At 40.2% G+C, this 21453-nt stretch overlaps 1 protein-coding gene across 1 annotated transcript; it reads left to right on the forward strand.

The window, feature by feature from the left end:
- Positions 1-6914: 6914 nt before the first annotated feature.
- LOC143162831 (embryonic protein UVS.2-like) lies at positions 6915-20154 on the forward strand. Its single transcript, XM_076343411.1, has 11 exons — positions 6915-6983; positions 7149-7173; positions 8100-8237; positions 9672-9789; positions 10339-10517; positions 14402-14483; positions 15421-15548; positions 17349-17464; positions 17897-18122; positions 19237-19355; positions 19924-20154. The coding sequence occupies exons 1-11, from the start codon at positions 6915-6917 to the stop codon at positions 20152-20154; spliced, it is 1431 nt and encodes a 476-aa protein (XP_076199526.1).
- The last annotated feature ends 1299 nt before the right edge of the window (positions 20155-21453 follow it).

The raw sequence follows: 21453 nt of genomic DNA on the forward strand, positions 1-21453 counted from the left end.
TGGCATTAATACCTGGACCAGCAGAAGCTGGACTAAGTGGCCTTGAAGGGTCCTTGTAGTCTTTTACTCACGCGCACTGACACCATCAAGCACCCCCTGTGCTTGTTTTGTGCTGGCAGACGTCACTGCATATACTATAGCCTGACTCCAAGAATTTTCAGTGCTAAAATGACAGTTATTTAGTCACTTACAATGGTGGCACAACCCTCTCCCATCACATGGGAAAAGCCCGTGCAAAAGACCCAGTCCCTGCAGTTAACTACATGTTATCCAGTACCACAGCAGCCACTACCTGCAGTCCTTGGGATTCAAGGCAAAGTACTTCATCAGTAAGTATAAAGAGATTAACCACAGAAACACTGACTCTAAGAAAGCTTCCCCTGTGCAAAGCTAGACAACTCCTTAAATACAACTTTTTCAAAGCTGGATCCCTGAGCTCTGTGAAAACCGCAGGTATTAAGCACTTCTGAGAACTAACGCACCTATTTCAAAACCTAAATGTGGCTGAAGGTGCTTCTCTTTAGCAATCAGCTTTGAAAACCTGACTTTAATTGCTTGTCTAGAACAGAGGTAGTAGCACCCAACTGTTTTGTAAGCGCTATCGAGAGAACGCTTGAAGACTGGAGACTCTGTTCCTTTGCCAAATACTGCTTGTCAGGAAAGTGTAGCAATCCCCATAGGGAGGGATGACACAGGACTCCTGGCTTCTAGTTCTCCTTCTGCTACCAAGAGATCCTGGATAAGCTTTTTCGTGAGACAGCGTCTCAATCTCTTTATTCGTGAAATGCAGCTAAACGTCCTATTTTTCAGTACAGTATTTCAATATATTTTCAAAATACTTTGAATGAGACATGCTAAGAAAGCGCTGAACATTATTACCAGCTTGTACATTTTTCATGTCATTTTTTAGCCTAGCAGTGTATATTCCCAAGACATGCGCTATCCCTACAAACGTGCAGAGAAATTGAACCTATTCTATTTCTGAAGCTTCATCCTGACACATTTATGAAACAAATGTTTATTCCTGCCCAGTTGCCTGATGTTTACCTATTAAGAAATGTCATCTGAAAGTAGTCTCTTGTGTATGGAACCAGTTTCGTTTCTTAGCAAGGTTTCAGGTTTCTTTCCCTGAAAGCCACTGTGGAAATGCGTATGTACATGTATATGTGTTTGCATGTTTGTATAAAGTCAGTGTTCTGGTTGCACAGAAAGAGCTGAAAAATGCATGGCTGTAACATGACACTTTAAAAAGTGTAACTCCCTAAAAGCAAAAAATTTAGATAAAAAGGATAAAAACTTGGAAAAGGCAAGAAAATAACATTATTAGAGATGGAAATAAAATGTATACTAGACATTATAAAAAGACAACAATCATGCTTAGATATGGGGAGTGGTAGAAATAAACAGTGGAAGTCATATCTGAACGGTGAAAATAAAGAACAGTGTAAATTCTGACAAGTGGAAACATATAACAGGTAAAAAGATAATTTTTTTTTAAATTGGAAGTCTATCAAAGTTGATGGAATCAGTAGATAAGGAAGATATAAAAGAGGCTCTCAGGGAAGATGAGGTTACTTCGGAAAAGCTGCGCATTCCTTAGGTTGACACGTGCTACAGAGCAGGACAGGGAAGTTCCTGGTCAGATCATTCCTTACAGGGGTTGAATCTGAGGAAATCTCAGATTCAGGAAGAATGTCTCAGAGAAAGCGTCATTGCTCGGAAGAAAGGGTTTTAGCACAAATCAGTGCAGTGAACAGTAACATCTTGCTAGGAGCAGATGACGCTCACCCAGGAGTTCAGAGGCAGCTCACGTATAAAACTGCTTAGCTGCTGAGTGAACTCAGTAAGTGCCACTTAAATCACCGCAGTGCCAGAGCTACGGGAAAGTGCAATCAAACTTTAAAAAGGATCCAGGATGAGTGATTGTATTTCTTCCATAGCCAGGGTTAGAAGAAATATGTAATAAAAATGGAAGTAGTAGCCTCAGGGATAAGTATCCTGTGTTGGGGCTGAGTCAACATAGCTTTCACAGAGCCTGAAATACAATCTCCTAGAGGTCTCTTAAGAAGGCAGTGATGATCCAGTAGGTGATCAAGTGGATATAGTTATCCAAGGTGCAGTTGTGTTCACTGGACTGTCCACACTGGGGTGTAGGGTGTGAGGAAAGCTGTTGCAACATGTTGTAACTTTTAGGGATGGAGGGTACCAACAGACTTTAATGGCTCCTGACTGACCTCACCGGGGGTGTCCACCCATTGCCTCTGTCCATTGGCACAGGGGCTCCATTTAAGGTCTGGCCTTAGCCTTTGCTCCCTGCTTGGGCTGTGTTGTAGGAGTATATTTTTCTAGTCTGGGCTTGGTCTCCTTGTGGGACCTTAGACCTATGTTGTATCCTTGTCTTTAGTCTTGTTTCTGTACTCTTGTCTCTGCCGTCAGCTTCTGGACGGGCTCTGGATGTGATTCAACACCTTGTCAACAGTCTGTGCTATCTGCCCACCCCTGCCATGCTGAGGTACTGTGAGACTGTGCTGTGGTCACAGCTCCGAAGGAGCAGCCCTTTTCTTGCTGCTTCCCTTTGGCCAATTTGTCTTGGTTCTCTTTCAAGGCAAACCAGGGAACAGGGCAATGACCTATGTTGTGAAGTCAAAGCGGAGCTAGGGTAGAGCCAGAAGAGTATTTGCGTTCTGCAGTATAAGCTTTCTAAAAGCTTTTAGGAGGACTCATCAATAAAATAAATATTAAGATTTAAAAGTCCTTTAGGGAAAATGGTGCAGGTAAATGGCTTATTTTCATAACAGGCCATCAGAGCACCTCAGAAATCTATTGTGGCATCTGTATGTATAATCTGTAAGTATCTGGAGAAGGTGAATAGTGAAGTAACAAGCTGCAGATGCTAACACAAAGTTTTGAGATGGTTCAGGCTAAAACTGATGCATGACTTCTCAGCATGGATTACAGGACAGACTCCTCATGCTTGCAAGCATTTTCTGCAGGAAGCAGGTACTGTGCAGACAGGGATCAAAGGCGTGAACAGGCTGTGAGTGGTGATGGGGAGTTCCTGACTTTATGGAAACATGTCCCACTCGCACAAATGGCAAACCACTAGAGAGCAGCATTAGATCGGGACTTCTGTTATGTGCCTGAACAACTTGTGACTAAAACAAAGCATTAGGGTGATGTTTGCAGTTAGACACTGGTTTCAGACCAGATTTTATCAGAACCAGGGAAGCTATAGACCAGCCAGTCCCATCTGGCTCAGCCCTTGGGTACTTAGATACTCAAATACTGAAACCAACCTTTGTAGCTTTTCTCCAGGAACCCAACTTTCCCCATGCATCAATTTCAAAAACTATAGTAAAGTTCTCTTCAGCCTACACCTACTGCAAATCAGATAAAACCAAGTTAGCTGTAAAAGTTTTGGCTGATTCTTGTCTCTAGCCATCATCTCAGCTTAAGGCTCACTGACACCTGTAGTTATCTCCAGTGCAGAGTCTTTGGACTTGTGCCTCTCTTTTCTAACATTATGGTATCATTCTGACACTGGAAAGGTAAAAGATAAATGGTGGTAAAATAGCAGAGATCACACTGCTGCAGGAGTGGTTTAGGAGGAATAGAGTCCAAACATGCATTGGTTTCAAACTAATTTCAACACATCACACCTCAGTATTTACACTGCAGTTTTTTTCTTTTAAAGAATAAATCTTTCATTTAAATAAAAATGTACCGAAAATGTGGAAATATGTCAATATATGCTATGGCATAAGATACTCTATCCTACACTAAAATTGCCTAATTATATTAAAACTAGCATTCGAGTGTTTATGTATCAAGCATATACTATGCTTGATAGTAACCTTTTCTATTAAAGGTTTGCTTTTGCTGGCTGGTAACTGGGACAAAGTAAGGACTAGTCACCAGGGACCAGATTTACAAAATCTTTGTTTCATGACTGTGACCTTTTCTACAAAAGCCAAAACATTTTTATTGCACTTGATCAAGGTCGATGATTTAATTATTCTAAACTGATTAACTGACTGGCAACTGAAAAGCAGGAAAGCTCATTTTCTTCTCCCAATCAGTAAATAATGAGGCATGAATGCATGCTTTCACTAATCCTAGCATCCTGAAGGACACGGTATCTGTAAACAGATAACTTTAATAACATCATTTTAAACACAAAGAAAGTTTTGTGCATGTTTTTATTATTTAACTCTTTGCAGCCTGCTATAGTATAATAGTTTCATTTAATGGACACAAAGTTATTTAAAAATGCTCTTCAGCAGTATCTGATTTCTGTCCAAGTGCAGCGTCACACAAAACAGGTTTATAACAAATTGTCATCTAGTAAGGGCAATGCTTTCTATGATTGTGATGTAAATAAAAAATTAGGACTCTTAATGCAGTATGAACAGTTGACCTGTTTAAACATACAAAGATACCATGAAGCCTCCTGAAAAGTAATAAGCTTCTTAAGGAGAACACGCAGCTTAGTTAAGCCAACTGCTTGTTCACCAGCAATTGTCTGCATAACCTTTGGCGCAAATAGCTGAGAAACTGAGCATTAGAGTGATATTCCACTGGGTCCTTAGACAGCCATGTGGCCTTTCACTCTCCTGAATTGTGTTTCCCTTGAGGTTCGTACACTCTAATGCTTTAGCCAGGGAAAGTGCCCTCTGTACTTTCTTGTTATGGAAAGATCATTGGACTTACTATTCCTCTTGCTTCTGATGATACCTGTTAGTGATACAGAGCTAGGAAAAAACCTATACTTAAACACCAACAGGTGTTTGGTTTTTCTAACTTTGTCATTTAATATTATCCCAAGAGGGACTTGGATTCCATGGTGAAAGAAATGCTCACTCTCTGCCGTGGAATGAAGGTGAAACTAAGTAAGCATCGCTAAGAGTGTGGTAAACATCGTATTAAAATTACCAGCAAACAGCAGTCATAAAATATCTGGCAGATCAAGGACAGTGTGGCTAAGAATGAGAAATGTCAAAAGACAGTGTAAGAAAAGGCGTACAGGAGAGAGAATGCAAGTTACAGCTGTGTCATCAAATTATTTGGATAGATAATGAGACTGAGACCTGAACATTGTTCTGCTAGAATATCAAAGCAGACAATGTAGACAAGCAGCATGAAAAAGGAAATTTGCATCTATGAGACAACTTCTGATAATGTGTTATCGGGTGATATGAGACACTGGTCTGTTAATTAGCCTTGAAAAATACCCAATTCTTTCTGGCAGTCAGGAAAATTAATTAAACCATGGAATAAATCTCCTGACTCAAGGGTTACTCTTGTCTGTGGTCTGCAACCGGAGTCAGTAAGGTATTACAGCCTTCCACGGAATGGATATGCAAATCTGCATGGCAGAACTTCAAAGGGCCCTTCTGTCCCTCCTTGCTGCACGCCTGGAGTGACCCAGCTCCAGGCTCTGCACAGTGATCTGGTCTTGTTCTCTTGCTTTTGTTGTCTAATAACTTCTGCTCTCTCCCCTCTCATTTTGTGATGTGTAGCAGAGAAATGTGTTCCTGTGACTCACTCTGTCTCTCTGTTGAACCTGATCTTGAATAGACACCGAGGTTGCTCAGAACTGTAAAGGAGGACCTCTGGTTATCGGTGTAACAAACTAATGAGGACTTCTGAACTTCATCCTCTTGTCAGCCAAAGCAAAAGGGGTCTTTTATGTCTGCACCTCATTATTGCAGTGTAATCTACATGGAAATTAGAACTGTAGATGAATTGTGGAAGTCACAGAAATGTGGAATATTTTAGAAAGTTTATGAACAAACTATTAGTAAGGTAAAATGAAAATATTAGTAGCAAAGCTTTACATAATATCAGCTAAAATTTTCTTAGCAAAGTACTCCCTAAAACCAAAGGAGCAGCCCATACATCTATCTGGAAAGGCGCCCTCTGCCACCTCGATCTGCTGTGAACCACATAGATTCCTCTGAATTTTGCCTTTGCAGGCAATTCCAAAGGTTTTCTTGCTTGTTTCTTAAAGATCTGATGCAGCAATTCCTTAGGATTTTCTGTAGTACCTAGGTATTTGTGCAGGGGCTGAAGCTGGGAGGAGAAAGCAACATCTGCCTGCCTATGGTGCTGTTCATGTGGCTTCAACATGAATATTGCCATTGTGTCACTTACTCTTAGAGTGTGGGTTTTCTAGGATTCAGCCTGCCTTTCTAGGCTTGTTTCTATTCATGGACATCAAAGGAAGGAGGGCTTCCCAGAACATGGGAAGCCAAAACTCTGGGACCTGGTGGTTTTATTTATTTGCAGACTCCAGAAAGACACACAATCACTGCCAGTGATGATTATATTGCAAGATATGGTATTGGAAAAACAATTTCAACGAACAATCAGATTCATCCCTGGCTCCAACAGATTTCCAGTGCTCCTGACCAGCAATGCCTGGCTGAGAGCTGTGCAAAGGGTGGGCAGGCTGACGGATGGGCTCTGCGGAGCGGGGAAGCTCCTGGCAGCAAGCTCAGGAGTTTCCAGGACAGGTAGTCAAGTGTGGATGGATCAAAGAGTTCTTTGACATTGAGTTTTGCTGTAAACAGACGGCTGCTGGAAATCCTGTCCCTTGGTCAGCAGTGAGGAGACCTGCAGCAGCTTATGGGTTCTTCTTAGAATTAAAGATGAGTCACTTTAAGGTTGCTGGGTTTTCTTTCCTATTGCTCCACTTCCTCTGTTTTCTGAAGATAAATAAGAAATGAGAGCCTGGAAATTCTCTTGAGAGGTCCTGCAGCTTGTTTGTTTTGTGAAAATACTTCTTGTTATCTAATTTTATTACACTTGTTAACAACAGCAGCAGCTTTCCCATAAAACTTGCCCCAAGTAAACTAACCACAGCTTTGAGAACTGAGCTGCAGAGCAGAGAAGATCATCTCGGAAACTTGAAGATGAAGTACTTTCTTCTGCCAGCTCATTTAGCATTTCTCTATAGCTTTGCACTAAGTAAACCTGTCCAGGTGTGTCCCTGCTCCCAGATGTTTAGAATTTTCATTGCTGCTGCTGAGTTGCTCTGACTTATCTTAAACTTAGTTACAAACTTCTACTGCTGTGATTCTACATGATAGAAGTTTTCTGCTATGGAGATAAGCATGTATTAAAAGATATACTTTTTTTTTTTCCAGATAGCTACAAGAAACAATGGCTTAGGTGAGTTTGATTGTAATTATTATATAAATAACTGTAGATTTTGGTGGGACTGCTTCTCTATACCTCATTCTCATTATTTGGTATATTTTTCTCTTTGAAAATATTTTCCAGCATCAGTGGAAAACAATTCACAGAATTCAGATGTGTTTTAAAGTCTCACTCAGTGTGATTATTTATGCTGTCATGATAAAGAAATTAAGACGACTTGCTGAGCAACTGCTACATGGAATGTTCTTTTTCCATATGTAGCCTCAGCAAATCAGAATACTTTTCACTTTGATTTCTTTCCTGTGTGATATAAGGCACTCCCCTGTCTGCTGTACCCAAGACCATTGTATATTTTTGGCATAATAACCAATAGCTCTTGTCTGTGAGAAATGTATTCCAAGTATTTTGGAGTCAGAACTGAGGAGCGTGTCACAATGTCTTATGTCAAATTAACAGTTAACCTGAAAATTAATAGCTTGCATGCATTCAGTATGCATGATAAAAATAGTAATTTCTTTTGTATGATTCATCCCATTTTTACAGAGGTCAGTTATGATTTTTCTTTAATTCCACAAGCTCTAATGAAGAGAACAATGACTCTGATACTTAGCCTTCCACTCTGAAGGCTCCCAAAGGTTCTTAAGCTAAAATATATTTAGTCACGACTTTGATTACAACTGCACTATGACATCTATATTAATATTAATCTTTTCTATCCAGGAAGCAAGGCAGACCTAACCAGTCTTAGCATATTGTGAATGCTAGATTCACTCAGTCTTAATTTACTAATCCTTTTTCACATTATTGGGAAATGAACTTCAGTGAAAGAAATTTCCAAAGGTACAAAAGCTTGGGTACTGTATACCTCTCATCTCCCTTTTGCACATCTATTTGCCTTCTCATTGCCTTGTATGTTCTTTATTTTCTTCATCCGCCAGGTAGTGAAATAGCTGTGTATGAAGGAGACATCCTCTTGAGAAGAGGACGACGCAGTGCAATTAACTGTGAGAGTTGTTTATGGCCCAAGTCACAAGATGGACTAGTCAAGGTTCCAATTAACATCTCTTCTGATTTCTGTGAGTGTGTGCAAATGGATGCTGTAAAGTTAGCATTGATCTTCCGGTCCCTATACTCTCTGTTATTTTATGTTTCTGTGGCAGGCACCAAAAGCAATCTTTGTCCAAATGAGAATTTATTGACATGTCTCTTTTGCTAATCTGTTAGCCCTATGGTACTTTGGCTGAGACTCCAAACCTTTCAGTTACAGACACTACAATATGTGGTTACTTGGACAGTAGTTGTTATATAAATACCAACTAATTAATTTTGATTACAAATATTAGCTCATTCCTGCTAGGTACAATGCACTTTGATATTTAGCAAGTACAGAAGAAGAAATATAATTTGTTCACATTATGAATGTATTTTTGTCAAAATTACCAGTAGGAGCACTTTTTTGAACACTATAATTTTCTTTCAATTCTCTCAGAAATATTCCTGCACTAGAAATCCTGTAGAGGCAAAAATGGAGGAAAAATCCTTGGAGATATTTTTTCCCTTATTATTCCCCTCTAGTCAGTCAATAGCTCTGTTCTGTGCAAAAGGCTGCAGGACTGATGCCTTAATCTAGAAAATTTTGTTCCAGAAGACTTCATATGGGCTGTGCAGGTCTTCCAGGCTTCTCTGGTCTGAGGCTTCCGTACAGACCCTTCTTAAAAGATCTTACCTTGAGAGAAAATGGCGTGGAAGTGAAATACAGCCTGTGCCTGATTCCCGTTCCTGGGGAAAAGGAATCTGTGTTATCATTTGAGCTGAGGAACGCCCAGTCTTCGCATTATCTAGGCTGCTTCTCTGCCCATGTGCTTCCAGAACTGCAGCACATACTCATGTGGTTAGGTGAGGGTTATTCCACCTACCTCCCTCTCTCCAAACTTTAAAGATGAGGAAATGGAGATACAAATCAGTTGTAGATGATTCATAACTGAGGAATCCAAATTAGGCCAAAATGTTCAGAAGTAGATAAACACTCCAGTTTTTATTTGGTACCTGAATAGAAACACTGTGATCTTCAGAGCCTCTGAACGCTGGCTGTCTCAAGTGATTACAAGGGGTGTGTGGCAGACATTTGTTATCTCTGATAAACAAAATAGCTTTTTGGTGCTTAGCTATGGTCAGATGGCTCATTTGGGATACTTTAATCCAATTATTTGTATCTGAAACTGTTTCATTTTTTCCATTCTATCTAATGGAAGAAACAATGCCAGTCTTGCTTTCCATCCGTTTCCTATAGAATATGCATAAGGGCCAGCTATAATTCTTACATCTCCCCTTAAAAGTCTAATCAACTTGAAGATCTTTGAAGGCTTTGTGCCCTTTTTTTATTATACTTGTATGATAAAAAGCTGACGAGTGCTGTGAAGTTCTTTAAAACATTTAAAAATGCACCCCATCAATGCACCTTGTTTTTGATTAACCAAGGAAGATTTCTCCTGGCCCCTTTCTCTTTCTAGCAGTGACAGAGAGGTCTTGGATTGCTGATGCTCTGCAAGAGATCTCCACGCTGACCTGTGTGCAGTTTGTAAATCGCACTACAGAAACAGACTACGTGTATGTTGAACGTGGGCAGAGGTAAGCTCCCTGTCTCCTGGGAGTGGAAGCACTCAAAAGGTCTTTCAGCTTCTTTTCTGTTTTGATCTGGATTTAAGTAATTGCCCTTTTTTATCCTAGGAGCCAAGATTCAGAAAGCAGGTGCAATTTTTCATTTTTCTTTAGATATACTGGTAGTTACATCAGTTAATAGGCTGCAGGAATAAATGTGTGTGTGGACTTAAAAGACAATGGGGTATAATTCAAAATGAGATATTTTCCTTAATTGTTGTAAAAATTTAAAGAAGTATAATTGTTTCAGGTTCTTTGCTTAACTACTTAAACTGATTCATCTTAGTTTGATACAGCCATTTTACTGTTTTAAAATTTGCCATACTCATCACAAAGGCTTTATTTCTCCCCCTATGTAGTTTGGCAGCTTTCAGAAGCCTAGATATCTCATGCCAGTGACTATTTGCACGTCCCCTTCTGTGGCTGCACATGTGGAGGCCCTTGCTGGCATAATCAGTACATCTATTTCTTTGTATTGGCTGAATGTGATAATTTTGGTTATTGATTGCCTATTCTTAGCTGCTGGTCTTACTTTGGAAAAATTGGAGGACGTCAAGCAGTAGGCCTGGTGAAAAATGGTTGCATGGATAAAGGAGCAATTCAGCATGAAATGAACCATGCACTGGGTTTCATCCATGAACAGGCACGGAGTGATCGGGACAGGTTTGTCAAGATTATGTGGGAACACATTGTGGCAGGTAGGTCCACTAAATCTTAAGAGAAAACATATACTTTCAGATAATGTTTCTTCTGTGAACAGCAATGCAAATAAGAATCATGATTAATGCTGGCTGAATTGCAGCAGCAGTGCATTCAGTGTGATGGAGTTTCTTGTTCAGTGTTTGTACTAGGGGAATTTCTGTGGCTACACCTACGTTAGTGTGGTCCCCCAAGGCAGATGCAGCCTAAAAGTAGCTCTGCGTTCTTATTTTGATTGCCATCTTGAGCCCAGACTCACCTTATATCCAAAATATCAAGATCATCAGGAACGCAAAATGTTGTAGAAAAGACTTGGCCAGGAGGCAAGACTATGGGACTTTTAGCTGAGGTGAGGAGAAACATGATGTTCAGAGATCATGATGGGGAATCACACAGCAACTCTATCTCAGGGAAAGCCACGGAAATAAGGAAGGCAGCAGGTAGGCATCTTGGCACTGGCAGTGAGTGAAATGCACATAGCCTAAAATGTAGATGAACAAGGGACTCAATGTGGAGAGAATGGAAGCACATGCAACCACTAGCACGTGCAAAATTCTGGCACCTGGCATGATGTGAGAGCAAGGACTGCAATTATTTCCTCCTTGGGGAGAGAATAATATACACTGCCATGAACAGAAGGAGCAATGAGGAGCAATCAGGACTGGTAAATCTGTAGGGGGAAAACAAGTGAATGTTATTTAGGGAAAGGAATGCAGGATAAATAATTTGAGCATGTGCCCTTGATCTGTGTGCTGGGACCATGGGAGCATATACAGACGTCCAGGCTCTGGGGAGGGGAGGGTAGAGAGAATGGTAGGAGGTCCCAGGGAAAGCGAGAAAGTGGTACATGGAAGGAAAGCAGGGGAAGAAAGGATGCGAGGAATCATTTGTCTGACAGTGATGAGACAGCTGGACAACCCACAACAATTGTAAAAAGATAATAGTGTACTTAGGTCATTATATAAAATAATAGTAAATGAGGCGGGACAATTGAATACCAAATTCTAATAAGTCTCTTCAACAAGTAAGATATTCAACTCTTCAATGTCATGCACAGCTGAAAATATATCTATCGTTTTCTCCAGATGGAACTTGATTGTTTTTATTGCAAATTCCTAACACACTGTTCTCCAAACTTTTTTCAGCTATTCCCATGATATTCTAAGTAAATTCCATTTGTGTTGTTCTTTATTGAGGTTTCAGCTCTAGTGTTAAGGTGTAATTTTGCTATGAATTGTTTGCCATTGTACAACAAGGGTGTGCCATGTTTGAAATGCTAACAAAGGATGTGCTAGGAAAGAGGACTTGAAAACAGGAAGTTATACCAAAGGTACTAGACACACATAAAATCTTACACTAGTTTTGCAGGGGCAAGTCCACAGGTTCAGATGTTATTATTCCTGAAGGATACAGATGTAACCAAGCTCTGATTCAGGCACAGTATCATGAAAGGATAAAAGAAGGGGAAGAGGTGAAGAAGACAAGACTACGCAAAAGGATATGGGGTATATCTTCAGTGTTTTAACAGCATTCACCAGGAGTGGAGGCTGAGAAGATTGGCGTGACAAGGGAGGTAGAATGCAGAGTGTGTGCAGCACAAGCACTGTAGGGAGAAAAATCAAAGATATGCAGGGAAAAGGAAATAAAGAAACACAGCTATGTTTGTGAGGACTGTTAGTGTACATCTCCTGTAAAAACATGCCGCTGTTAACAGTGCTGGTGGCAGGGCTCCCCCTGACCTCAGTGGTGCAGAACTAGACCTCAAGACCTTTTGCAGCTTCCCAGCTCTCCCACACAAGCTGTTTTTCTCTTGCCAGGACTGCAGTACTGTGGATGTTTGCTGGGTTTTGTTTTTACCCAGCAATTCACCTTGGAAGCCATCCTACTTCTTTGTTTTAACAAAATGCAGCCTGATCGCTTGCTGTCCACTTAGCTACTTGAAACTCAGCTTGTTTTTCCCAAACTTTTGGGGAAAAAACCTATTCAGAGTCTTCAGCCAAAGCTTCCTTTTTAGCTCTTCTGCTTGATTACACTTAGATTCTGGCAGAGGTAGATTTTTTTTTTAGAGTGGAAAAGATGGGTTAAGTCCCCACACGTGTGCGGGTCTAGACAGCCAAATCTCCCTGGCATGTGATGAGGCAGATACTAGTCTTCTGGCAGCGCCTCTGTCCAGCCAAGCTGCTGTTACTTTTTCTTTTTTAGCAAACCAATTCAGCGAAGCACTTATGTGCCAAACAGTAGCCATATGCTTAAATGTTTCACTGCATTTGAACTGTGCTCTCTGTTCATCACCTCAAAAGAAGCTGTGCACTCGCTGATAATTCTTTTTGAAGTCAGTATAGCAGATAAGAGGAGCTGAGATAAAAACCTAACAGAGTCAGGAAAGCCAATGCTGTTGAGAACCAGTTTGAGCCTTAACTGAGTTTTTGAGCTATGAAAAGCTCCAAAGTCATGTTTATCCCCAAAATTTCTATAATTCAGGATTTTGAAGCTTCTCTTTGCATTTCCTAGCCCTCATTGGGACCAGTGCTGAAGGACATTACTGGAAGAGACTGGCTCTGATTGCGAGCCTGCCAGCCAAGTTGTGCAGACTCCAGAGATTTTTCTGACAAGCGTCCAATGCTGAACTCTTGTCCAGATGGTTTGTGGTTTACAAACCACTAGTTACAATAATGAAGGTGCAGATGTTTAACTGGAAAGGAGTGCTCAGTGGTTAGGGCATTAGCCTCAAGGCCAGGCTGACTGCATTCAGCTCCCTGCTCTGACATTGCTTGCTTGCCTGTCTTACCATGGACAAGAGGCCCAGGGTGCACTTTGTATTCATGCTCTCCAGTCAATGGAGAGAAATAGGTGCCTTCAGATGAAACTCCCTCCAGCTGTGTCTCTCTTTCTTTCCCTCTTCTCCGACTATCCTGGGAGCCTTGATGAATAGCTTCAGTGCCTAACTTAGAGAAATAAAGCTAGGTGGCATGAATTCCAGTCTGTCTCTCTGGGCCCCAGTCCTGTATCAGTGTAATGCTTTCTTACCTCACTTATATGGGCTTTTTAAGGCTAAACAGATGAAAAATTATGAGATGCTCAGCAGCTATGATGAGAGGGGCTATATCAGCAGCTATATTCAGACAGAATGTTTCTAGCTGATCTTACTGAGTGCCCTTACTTCATGCGAGTCATATCACCTCACTGTAGTCACTGCTGATGGGTTTGACCAGAGACAAAGCCAGAACATGGCTGATAACATGTTCTTTGGTGCAAGTAACAGGCAAACTGTATCCCTTTCTTTTGTGGTCTTATAACCCTTTGGTGGAAGGACTCAGCAAGACACATTAGTGGTCACCCACACATACCTCTGAATTTTTGATCTAGGTGATCAGCCAGATTTCCTTCTCAAGGTATGGATGCAGCTTTGGGGACATAGGTTGGATGCTTATAATGTTCAAGATAATGCACTGAAATATATTTGGAGACACCCTAATGAAGATGGACAGATGAATACCTTTACTTGAAGAGTGGAATGGATTCATTGATTATATCAAAACTTTTACTTATTTGATTCGGTTTATATTCTGAAACCTACTAGACTGAGTGAAAATGGGTTCCCATGGGTTTCAGTAACAGTAACAAAAAACATCCCTGTGTTATCAACACTGTTTCCAGCACAAATCCAAAACATCGCCCCATACTAGCTACTGTGAAGAAAATTAAGTCTATCCCAGCCAAAACCAGAACAGCTTCAAAAGGCTCTGGTGGTCTTGATAGACCCAAGATCTCATGAGAACAAGTATTTGTATCCTAAGTTACTCTTAGCATTATGACAGCAGGCAGTCTACTATTAGAGCAGCAATAATTGTTCTGACTGAAATGTTGCTTTCCTACCTTACAGGGGAACAAGGGAACTTTGGAAAAGTGAATTCCAAAAATCTGGGCCTTCCCTATGACTACTCTTCAGTGATGCACTATGGCGCGTAAGTTGTTTTCTGAGATGCTCAGAAAAGCCATTTCAAAGGAGCAAATGGCTTTCAGATCTTCTGCTGAGATCTAGGAAGAAGGAATTTCTCTGTGCAGGGAATAACTTTTGCTGTTCACTTAAAATTGAATGAATGGATGTAATTAAGGGTGAGCATACTTCCTTTGTCAGCAGTATTCCTGGAAAACAGAGTTGATATGGATAGAAGAAAAAATTAGGATGTTTTCTTTCACTGTACTCCTGTCTCTTGCTAGACAGCTTTGACAGGGCTGTGGTCCAAACTCTACTGAGTCGCTGATCTAAAACAGTTCTGAAGTCTAAATTATTTAATTAACGTAGTAACAGCTGATCATTAACGTAGTAACAGCTGATCATAGACAACAATATTTAGGTACAGACAGAAGAAAGATGGAGGTTTTTTATATCATTAAGATGTTGTTTGCTGCCTCAGATTTATCTGGGAACATTGTCTAAGGTTGCATTTTAGTTCATAATGTACAAGCTTGTATCATGTACCTTCTCTATTTCCACTAGCAAGTAACAACTGCTGAACAAAACCGTGAAATAAAACTTGTCTAGCAGGAGGCAGGAAATTGCAGATAGCAAATAAACAATTAGTAACTGAGACAGAACTACGCCTGCTCCTCTGCCTCGGGAACCATGAAGGTGGGATTCAGTTCATTTTGCCAGGACATTGGCGAAAACTCTCCTCAGTCAGGACAGTGCAGCTTTTTCTTGTTTCTTGCTTTCAGCTGCTGCACACAAAATGGCTGCCATGCTGGTCCTTTTCAGGGAAGACTAACTGGTCTCTGAGAAGCTTCTTGCCCTTTTCTATTGAAATTCTGTGCATGTGATACATGAATATGATTATGCAGTTAGAGAACTTCACTGTTTAAGAGAAGTGATCTAAAAATGTGATTTCCTTATTTCTACAGGTATGATTTCTCCAGCACTCCAGGGAAACCAACTATTGTACCAGTTCCTGACCCCTCTATACCGATTGGGCAGAGAGAAGGGCTGAGTAACTTGGATGTAGCTAAAATCAACAAGCTCTACAAGTGCAGTAAGTGCTGTAGATAAAAGGCATGTGAATCCTTATACAGCTGATGTCTGTAGGCATTGTCAGACATCCCCCAAAGGAACTCAGCCCGCAGTCCTTTCAATACATCTCTTACTTACCCTACAAGAGGGCTGGTATGCGTGTGGAAACAGACCTGTCCCTGTGCCAAGCTGCTGCCTTCTTGGAAAGGACAATTTACTTTCAATAATTCACTGTCATTCTGAGTTATCCTCATCTAGTCCCTGCTCTTTGACATAAGCAAAACCCATCAGAGAAATCACGGTTGCTACCTCTGTCAACTTCTCACTTCGGGAAAGCTCTGAAGGTTGCAAAGCATGTAAGCTATCCTCAGCCATGATTATAGCTGAGAGGCATGTGCATCTGTAGTGCCAGCAGGTTTGTGATTTCTTTCAATTAGAAAATGACTGCAGGGCTGTAAGTATGTGTGCCATTTAGGCTGATCAGAACATCTCTGAGGGGAATTCCCCAGGCTTTTTGTATAGTTTTCTCCTTCCTTGCCCCATCCATTTCTTAACTCATCACTGTGGCATCTTAAGGTCTAGAAACACCAAGCATTCCTCTCTAGCAGGAACTCTTCAGTTGAGATGCACAAAACACAGGTAAAACACCAGATGTGCTCCTGCAATGCACGTTTTTTGCCTCGACTCCCAGTACATAGGCTAATTGATTTATACAGAATTTGACTTTTCTGAGATGTTATTCAATTAGTTTCCACCAAAACAGCAAGAAATATTAACATGGCCTAAATATTAGTGTACCAAATTCCACTCTGAATTGTGTTAGAACTTAGTTAAATAAACATCAGTAATTAGTGTGAATCAGCGTTCCTTCAGTTGGATAGTTAGGTACAGAAATCATTGCTGAGTGGTTCCTCCCAAATTCTTAACTTCAGATAAGACAAGTTTACAATTTAAGTGTCTGTCATGGTCTCAAAGAGAGTGATAACAAGTATTTAATGGTATTTATCCTTGATAGTGCATGATATTTATTCTTGATAGCGGGGCTGGGAATGAATCACACCTCAATACCATTATTATGTAGTTTCATAATTAGATCTGTATGTTTTGGAAGAAAAGGGCTAAATTTAGAAAAAAGGAGAAGAACTCAGGGGCTAAAAAAAGAGGACAAAAGGTCCGGTTGTCTCAGGGAAAGTAGGGAGCAAGAGAGAAATGTCATAAATTCATACGTTCAGATGTCATATATTCATATTTTGTAATTTGGGGAGTTACACATAGTGCAATAAATGAAGACTACGTGTGGAAAGATGAAAGACAGATGAGATCAGACTTTGTGTACCTGTCACTAGGTCTGTAGCTTGACTTCAGTGCTCTCTGTTACTGTTTTCCCCTAGTGACTACCCCTCTTTGCTTTGACAGAATCTAGTTTTCAATCTTGATTTTTGCATACACTTATGAATACACACACATTTGCTGATGGGCATTGACGTACTGATGTCATTGAAACTACTCCCGTGATTGAGGTTAAGGAAGTTCATGAAAGATCCAGGCCTTTTTTAGTAAACTAAAATATGTGAGTGAAGCCCTACTGTCTTTAAAAAAACATTAGTAGCTGAAGCAGATAAGTACCTTAACTAGCTTTATTTCACTTGCAGGTTCTGAATAACTTTTACACTAGGAACATCAACACAATTGTAAGCATTATAATTCATTTTTCTTTTACAAGCTTGACTGATGCAAATGGTTGGAGGGACTTGTCAGGCGTTTCTGGAAGATTTTTGTGCAGTTTTCATTCTCTTCAACACTGTTTGGTTCTTCCCTTCAGATTGCTGTAGCTCTGTGTTGCCTAAATCCAAAGGCTCGTTCTCCTCTGTCAATTACCCATCCCCATACCCGAACAATAGCAACTGCCTGTGGTTGATCCGCATCCATCGAAGTAAGGTAATTTTTCTTAGCAGAAAAAAGGTTTGAACCACAGTGTCAAGGCTACACAGCATTATTTCATTATTATGACCGCCCTCTGGGAGTCATTTTCATGGACCAAGACATTTATTTTGTTACACAGTGAATGAAAAGACAGTCTCAACAATTTTCATAAGACTTATTAAGACTATCATCAGATGCATTATTTAACTTGATTTTTATCCAGTTAAGATTGGATGGCTTTTCAAAGACAAGCAATAGTCAAACATCAATCACTGGCCTCAGTAACAGGGTAGCTAGGTGAAATTCTGTGCTCTTTTTATACAGAAAGTAAAATTTCTGTGATACATGGATAGTAAAATGAATATGTACACTTCGTAACAATTAGATGGTTTGAATCTTTCCCTGTATATAGCACTAAACCCAACATCTGTTTTCTTTTTTCTCAAGATTTTCCTGCAGTTTGAGGCTTTTGATCTCCAACCCTCCTCAGACTGTTCTTCTGACTATATAAAAATTTACAACGGAAACAGCAAGAATTCCCCTGTCTTGCTGGACAAATACTGTGGGAAGGGGCCACTGCCCTCCTTAGTGGCGTCTGGATCGACAATGCTGGTAGAGTTTGCAAGTGATGAGAGCATTACAGCCACAGGATTCAGAGCCTCCTACAACAGGGGTATGAACACTCCTTTACAGAGCTTGGAGAACAGCATTAATAGTATTTGTATGGAAGAACTGAAAATTTTGAACATGTACTCCAGAGTAGTTTTTTTCTGTGTTATTCTTTACACTTCCATAGCAATTGCTATTGCAGAAGACTAGGCAACGATGGGGCTGAAGGTCAGCAGGAAACAGAAAATGGGATGTTGCATGGGTCTCATGTTAGTAATCCTGAGAACCCACTCACATTCTTCTCAGAGCCTCTGCTATGCTTCTTCACATCTTTAGAATGATTTCTTTAAATAAAAACAATGCAACGACTGTAACTAATAGGAGCAGTGCAGCCAAAGAGCACAAAGACTGCAGAACTCAACAAAAAATCTCAAGCAGTGCAATGTAAAGCTAGTATCTGGGCAATATGTTATTCAAGGTTTTGTGGCATTTTATGTAACGGGAGAGGTACTAACCTTGGGTAACTTACACTTTCTGAATTAAAGCCTTTTGTTATGTTACATGAAACACAGTGCTTACTGTAGTCACTTGAGGGGTGTCTGTTTTACGAACATACAAAAGCATTATGGACTGCTGGATAAAATTCTGTTGTGCTGCAACATGCTTTCAGTTAGAAGGCAGTAGCCCAAGTAACTTGTTATTGCCTTATTTCAACTGAAAATGCAAACTTTTTAAAAGCGTAAATTGAAGAAGTCTTAGAAATGTGTCATTTTTACTCTTTTTGCATTAGTCTTGATGGAGTCATTTCTAGATCGCATTAGATCTAGCTTGATGATGCAATCTTGAATACTTGAGCTAATTCTTTTCTGAAAGTGCAGTAAGTTAGTACCATTGGAATGCTATACTAATATGGTAACACTCAATTGTAAAGACAGATATAGCTTTAGATGCAGCTGTTTCCTGTCCTCCAAAGGTTATTTAGCAGCCATGTTTTTAGTTCCTTCAGTACAGCTGCTGATACAAATACTAAGCAAAGAAATAAAATATTTCAGCAGTAGATTTTCATGGCAGCACATTTTTTCTTGGCTTGAAGAAAGAATATGATAAGCAAGCTCACTTCTACTGCCAAAATACTCCTGTTAATATGCCTTTCTCTGTTTTTTTCCTTTACTCCTCAGTGAATTGTGGAGATACTTTCACAGACTCAAATGGAGTCATCACCTCTCCAAACTACCCCAATAAATACCCCAAAAACCAAGCATGCTTCTGGGTCATCCGTTCTCCAGTAGGATACAAGGTAAGGCATAGATGAATTCATTTGTGGGTTTCATCAGTGTTCTCTAATGGAATCTTTTTTTGCCTTGGAGAATAACAGTTGTAATGTCACTTTTTGAGCAGGCATTCCAGAGTAAAAATCTGAGCACAAAAATCCAGTTTAAGAACTTGTGCTGGATCTTGGTCTCTGAGGTGTTCAGCAAAGGAAAACCTTTACACACACGTGTGAACTCTTACGAATTTAGCTTGCCCAGTGGGCTTTGTTCAGAATAATCCCTAGGTCAGAGTTCCCACTAGAAAACTGAAACATTGCACAGGTGCTGTTTTTATATTTCTCTAGAGAAAAGAATTTAAAGTGTACAAGATCACTCTTGTCCCTTGCTTCTCCTTCCAATCCAAATGCTGATGAACTAAGCAAATAATTTGCTACTAATTTGCATTACAATATGGGACCAGGATGTGGTGCAAATACAGAATAAAAAACAGTGCCTGCACATAAGGAATTTAGACTATTTGTGCTTGCTACATACAAAGGGTAAGAGAAAAGGATATAACCTGGAAGCAAAGTGCTTTGGTTGTATTTTCTCCAGGTATCTCTCAAAATGTTATCCTTTGAGCTGGAAGATAGTGACAGATGCATCTATGACTACTTGCTCATACATGATGGAAGCCGACCTACAACACCTGCAGCTGGCCCTTATTGTGGGACAGAGAAGGTTGCAGACTTTACTTCCACTGGGAACTTTGTGTTGGTTGAATTTCACAGTGATATAGTTTGGGAGTTGCCCGGATTTGTGATGAGTTATACATTTGGTAGGTAGTACTATACAGATGGGAGTTGGAAAATACAGAATGAAAGTAAGAGACCAGATAGCCACAGGTAAGTAAAGATGCCACCAATTTCAGCAAAAAATATAGCTCCCTGATACCTTTAACAAGCTTGAAGCTTGTTCTCTTAGTTTTACATCTACAGTGGTGTAATTTGCATGGTAGATTATGGACAAAAATGTTCCTGCGCATGGGATGCTTCTGTCTGAGACTACAAGCTTTTTGTTACAGTATTCCCATTGCTGGTGTTGCATGGCAAAATACAGTGGCAGAACTGAAACTATGTAAGCAGATTTTTAAGGACTTCTAGCATTAGAAACTGTGCCCATAAAAATTTCAGAATAGGGCTATGTAGCAACTTTAACCCGTATTCTGACAAATGTTATTACCCAACCCTAATGTGCATTCCAGTATGCATACAGAAAAACCTTCAGACACATGTTTGTTTATGCTTTGAAGCCAAGCTCACTTATACAGTTCATATAGGCACCTTAGCTTAGCCTGGAAATCACCACTTCACACTGAAGGTGCAAACTGGGATGTTTGTATAGCAGCTCAACTCAAAGAATTGCACTACTCTGAGATGAAACAGGTCGGGGAACAGATTTAACTAAAGAAACGATTAAGAGTGGCAAGAACAAGAAGTGCGGGAGAGAGAACGGAGTGAAGCACCTATTGTTGCCACTTTGCTGTGGCCTGAGTCAGGTATTGAAATTGTCCATGGGGTATTACCAAAATATTTGTTAAAAATGAGGCCTGAAAACCTAATGCGAAGTCCACTGAGTGTAAATGGAGCCAGTAACATTGGAGAACATATTAGGTGTGAAGTCTGTAGAGAGAAATCTTCCACCTCTGAGGAGACGTCTGAAGAGGAGAAAGAAATCACCGCTGTAGACAGCTAACGCTTTGCCTTGACTTGATGTATTCAAAACTAAATGCCAGTGCCAAACTGGAAGATGCCAAAATGTAATAAATAATAAAAGTTCCTGCTGCAATTATGCCTTTGTGAAGAAGAACACGTAGAAAATGCCAGTTTGCTTTCCTAGCGCTAGGAAAGCAGCCAAGAAAATTTTGAATTATGCTGACTTCTGGTTTGGGGGTTTTTTTAGGGATCTGTAATGTTTTCCTTTTTAAGCACTGGTTGATTTTCACCCTCAGAAGAATGATAATTGATAAGTTGTGGACATCAGGGTCTAGAGCTCACTTGCATCATGGTAGCATGCGCAGCAGGCAACAAATATTTGTAGTTCTTACAAGCTCCTCTCTTCTGGCTATAAAAAGTATTCTTTTAA

The sequence above is a fragment of the Aptenodytes patagonicus genome, chromosome 7 (assembly GCF_965638725.1).
Source record: "Aptenodytes patagonicus chromosome 7, bAptPat1.pri.cur, whole genome shotgun sequence".
Taxonomy (NCBI): Eukaryota; Metazoa; Chordata; class Aves; order Sphenisciformes; family Spheniscidae; genus Aptenodytes; species Aptenodytes patagonicus.

What these genes read in the sequence shown, in the direction of transcription:
- LOC143162831 (XM_076343411.1), top strand. Translation starts at nt 6,915, where the DNA reads ATGAAGTACTTTCTTCTGCCAGCTCATTTAGCATTTCTCTATAGCTTT. An exon ending in TATGTTGAACGTGGGCAGAG is followed by an intron (nt 9,790 to 10,338) that starts GTAAGCTCCCTG and finishes GCCTATTCTTAG; the next exon opens with CTGCTGGTCTTACTTTGGAA. An exon ending in TCAGTGATGCACTATGGCGC is followed by an intron (nt 14,484 to 15,420) that starts GTAAGTTGTTTT and finishes TTATTTCTACAG; the next exon opens with GTATGATTTCTCCAGCACTC.